General features: G+C 51.5%; 1 protein-coding gene across 1 annotated transcript; it reads left to right on the top strand.

Moving 5' to 3' along the window:
- The first annotated feature begins 1,052 nt into the window (after nucleotides 1-1,052).
- On the top strand, nucleotides 1,053-2,638 carry HOXA13 (homeobox A13). The gene is made up of 2 exons (XM_038128908.1): nucleotides 1,053-1,725; nucleotides 2,347-2,638. Exons 1-2 carry the CDS (start codon nucleotides 1,053-1,055, stop codon nucleotides 2,589-2,591), a joined length of 918 nt encoding a protein of 305 aa, XP_037984836.1. The 3' UTR covers nucleotides 2,592-2,638.
- Nucleotides 2,639-4,425: the final 1,787 nt, after the last annotated feature.

Below are 4,425 nucleotides of genomic sequence, written 5' to 3'. Positions count from 1 at the left end.
AGCCGATAATCCATTTTGTTTTCCCAGCGCAGACATACACACAAAAAACGCCATGAGTCCGCGCACACACCATGCAAGCCGACGTGATATTTAACGCCGAAAAAGATTCAAGTCGAATCGTAGGCCCTGGTTTTATTATTACGGCAACAAATAATACAGCCGTATCACGATGAATATCCAGTTAACTCTCCCGCTTCCCAAGACCTTCCTAAAATATAATAATAAATAAAATGGGGATTTCCCGGTCAGTTCCTCTTATCTGACTTCTGAGATTTTGTGGCGAGAGGAGCGAGATGGGTCTTGGGCTTTCGACGGGCGGGAAGGAAGGAGGAAAACACCCAGAAAAGACCCCGGGAGGCTCCGTTTCGACAGCCTTATGTGTCCCAGCGTTGCGCGGAGGAACGATTCTCCTCCCTCAGCTCGCGGTGGGCTCTCCGCGCCACCCGGACGGGGCCCCGCCAACGCTCTCCGGGGAGAGGCGGCGGCTCAGACCGGCGGAGGAAGGGGCTAGAAGGGGTGCGGCTCATCTTCCCCCCGAGACGAGGGGAGGCCTCCGGGGTTTCCGCGGCGCTCGGGGCGGGGAGGGCTCGAGCAAAGGGGCACCAGGAGAAATCAGGCGGGGTGCCAAGGGGAGCCCCGCACCTCGGGGGGTGCGCCGCGGCAACAACGGAGCCAAAAAGCTCACGCCTCAGTGGCGAGGGAGGGCCAGAGGGAGGAAGGGAGGGAGGGAGGAAGGGAAGGAGAAGGGACGGGCGGGCCCCCCCCGGCGCCCTCGTCCCGCGCGGCGGCGGGACCGCGCCCGCACCCGTGCCCGCGCCCCGGGCCGGGACCCAGCCCCGCGCGCTGATTGCGTTATTTAATTATCTCCACTTTATTCCCTCAGATGTTTATCAGCTGCTTTGCATATCACGTGGGGGCGGGCGGGCCAATGAGGGCCGGCCTGGCGCGACGCTGGCGCGTCAGCCCTGGTCAAGTCCCGGAGATTGAGTATCTCTTTTTTCAGTCTTTGGGGCTTTTAAAAAAGAGCCACTAGTCTCAATGCGGAGCGGGCTATGACAGCCTCCGTGCTCCTCCACCCCCGCTGGATCGAGCCCGTCATGTTCCTCTACGACAACAGCCTGGATGAGATCAATAAGAACATGGACGGGTTTCACGCCGGCAGCAACTTCGCGGCGGCGGCGGCGGCCAACCCCTGCCGCAACCTGATGGCTCACCCCGCGCCCCTGGCCGCCCCCAGCGCCGCCGCCTACACCTCCAGCGAGGCCCCCGCCGCCGGCATGGCCGAGCCCACTGTCAAGCAGTGCAGCCCCTGCTCCGCCGCCGTGCAGAGCTCCTCCGGCGCCGCGCTGCCCTACGGCTACTTCGGCAGCGGCTACTACCCCTGTCGCATGACCCACCACAACGCCATCAAGTCCTGCGCCCAGCCGGCCTCCACCTTCGCCGACAAGTACATGGACACCTCGGTCTCCGGCGAGGAGTTCACGTCGCGGGCCAAGGAGTTCGCCTTCTACCAGGGCTACGCCGCCGGGCCCTACCAGCCGGTGCCCGGTTATCTGGATATGCCCGTGGTGCCCGCCATCGGCGGCCCCGGCGAGCCGCGCCACGACTCCCTTCTCCCCATGGACAGCTACCAGCCTTGGGCCATCACGAACGGCTGGAACGGGCAAGTGTACTGCCCCAAGGAGCAGAGCCAGCCGCCTCACCTCTGGAAATCCACTCTCCCGGGTAATACACCTGCATGGCTCCCCCTGTCTCTTCTTTTCGTCCTGCCCCGCTCGCCTCTCCCGGGTATCCCGCCGGCAGGGTTCCGTGATAACCCGCCCCGGGCCCACCCTTCGCTGTCCCGCCCGCCGTCCCCGGTCCCATCCCGCCCCGGTCCGCACATGCCCCAGCGCGGCTGGAACGGCACCGGTGCCGCCCCCTGCCCCCCGCCGGCGCACGGCACATCCCGCCTAGCCTGGCCGGCCCCGGCGCCGGCCCCGGGAGAGGAAACAGCTGAAAAGGGCCGCGGGAAGGTCTGTGGTATTATTTTCCATAGACCACGAAGTACGCGAGCTGTGTAAATCTCTGTAGCCCCTCTCGATCCTTTCCAGAGTCCCTGGCCGGACTGTGTATGGGGTTTGTTATTATTTGTCTGTCTGACAGAAATGAGCCTTTCCCTGCCTAAAAGCTGTCTGCGGCGGCCAGGAAAGAGGAGTCCCCAGTGCTGAGCCGGGCTTTAGTAGCTAAATCGGAGCGGGGCAGGCGGAGGAGTGTGCTCTAACCCTAGTCCTTGTACCCCTTGAAGATGTCCTAACCGGTTCGAGCGATTTCCTAACGCTTCCCTGCACGGTTTTTCTGTTCCAGACGTCGTTTCTCATCCCTCGGATGCGAACTCGTACAGACGTGGAAGAAAGAAACGAGTGCCTTACACAAAGGTCCAGTTAAAAGAACTCGAAAGGGAATATGCTACAAATAAATTCATAACCAAAGACAAGAGGAGGAGGATATCGGCGACCACAAATCTATCAGAGAGACAGGTCACAATCTGGTTCCAAAATAGAAGGGTCAAAGAGAAAAAAGTGATCAACAAATTGAAGACTACCAGTTAATGGATTAAAAATGGAGAAGCAGCAATTCAAGAGTTTCAGAACTTTTTCCTTTTTTTTGTGTGTGTGTTCAGATTAAAGTAATTATTAATAATAATTAAAAAGAGAAAAGACAATGAACCTCTTCTTTCAGAGCAAGAGATCTGTATCTTTGGAATTATAGCCTTTCTTATTCTTCTTCCTTTTTTTTTTTTCTTTTTTTCTTTTTTTTTTTTTTTTTTTTTAATATTGCTGTAGCAAAATGGTGAAAACTGACAGTTCTCCTGAAATCCCAAACAGCCAGCCAGTATCACTGACAGACTGTACAGCCCACAAGGCCAGCTCCGAGAGATACACTTTCAATTAGACACGATTTTCTGAGAAACTTGTAAATACTTCTAGGACCCTGCTATTTGAAAGAAGACCTTTCGTGGCCACGATGCGAGAGCTGGTTAACGTGAGGAGGTCGATGTGGACACATGATCTGGTTTTCTTCCATTGCAATCCAAACTGTATGTTGAATGACTGCTCAGGTAAACCACAGTGAAACAATTACAATTACTGTATGTTTTTAAGCAATGCATTTATTGTCCAAAAGTAATAATAAACCTCGAAGGTACTGAATAAGGATTTCAGAGACATCAGTAATGAAGGAAGTTCTGTGGAGGATCTGTCTTGATAGTAAAGCTAAACATCGCAAATTAGTGAGCATAGAAAGGAAAATATTTGCTTGCAGATGTCTTTCAGTTTTATTTTTTGTTTTCCACAGGTGAATGCTTGTCATCTAAACTGGGGGGTTTTGTCTGTTTGGGGGTTTTAATTTTATTTTTTTTTTTCTCCTGCAGACCATACAATAGATACATTTTAAAGGACTCCGACTATTTTAAACCTGAAATAATCTTCAATAATTAATATTCTAAGTCCCCGGAAATTTTAAATATTTGAATATTGGCATTTCTTTACAGTAGGAAAAAAAAAAAAAAAAAAGGCCTGGGAAAAAATACCCAAGAACTTTGAACTGAAATACTTTTTTTTTTTTTTTTATCCCAGAAATATTTTGATTTATGTAATCTATATTTGATCTATAAGTAATTAGTCGTTTCTCCTTGTTTATTGTCTGTTATGAGGCCGCAGTAGAATGTTTAGGGACTCTTTTTACAGCACCTTTTAATCCAATCAGTTATTTCAACCAGCACATTATTTTGTTTTTATTCACTATAAGAAGCTATCTTGTAAATAAAAAAAAAAAATCAGCGCACTGTGAAAATGTACTTATGCACCCTTTTTTTTATATATTTCTACTGAAAAAAATGAAAACCCATGACGTGTAGAAGTATAGTAGTATTAATACTGTTAATAAAATAGTCACTGTAATAAAACCTGAAAGAAATACTCTTTATTTTTTCCATTCCTACGCACATTTAATAGAAAAATATAACGTATCTGTCTTATAATTGTAATACCGTTGTCTTTCAGTACGTATCTTGCGTGTAGATGGTGGATTTTGTTTTATTTTTCTTGGCCGTGTTTATCTGCGGCCAGGCACGCCTGATAACCAGCGTTCCTAAACTATAAATGTTTCGGTCATGTTAAACAGTGGTTTTGCAGCCGCGCTGGGGGACGGGGGGTGGAAGACCAGGATGATACGAGCGCAGCGCCGCAGCCCTCGCCGGGAAATGGAGGCCGGCGGCCGACCCCTGGGCTGGGGGCGCGCTGCCCAGCCTGCCGGTGCCTCGGCGGGGAGCTGGGGGGGGCTGCGTGGCGATGACAGGACGGGGAAGGCCCGAAACCTTGACCTTGAGGGGAAAAAAGCCGATTTGTGACCTTGACTTTTGACAGCTCCTGGCGCCGGCGGCAT

This window comes from Motacilla alba, chromosome 2 (genome assembly GCF_015832195.1).
Source record: "Motacilla alba alba isolate MOTALB_02 chromosome 2, Motacilla_alba_V1.0_pri, whole genome shotgun sequence".
Classification (NCBI taxonomy): domain Eukaryota; kingdom Metazoa; phylum Chordata; class Aves; order Passeriformes; family Motacillidae; genus Motacilla; species Motacilla alba.
This window is presented reverse-complemented; position numbering and strand designations above follow the sequence as displayed.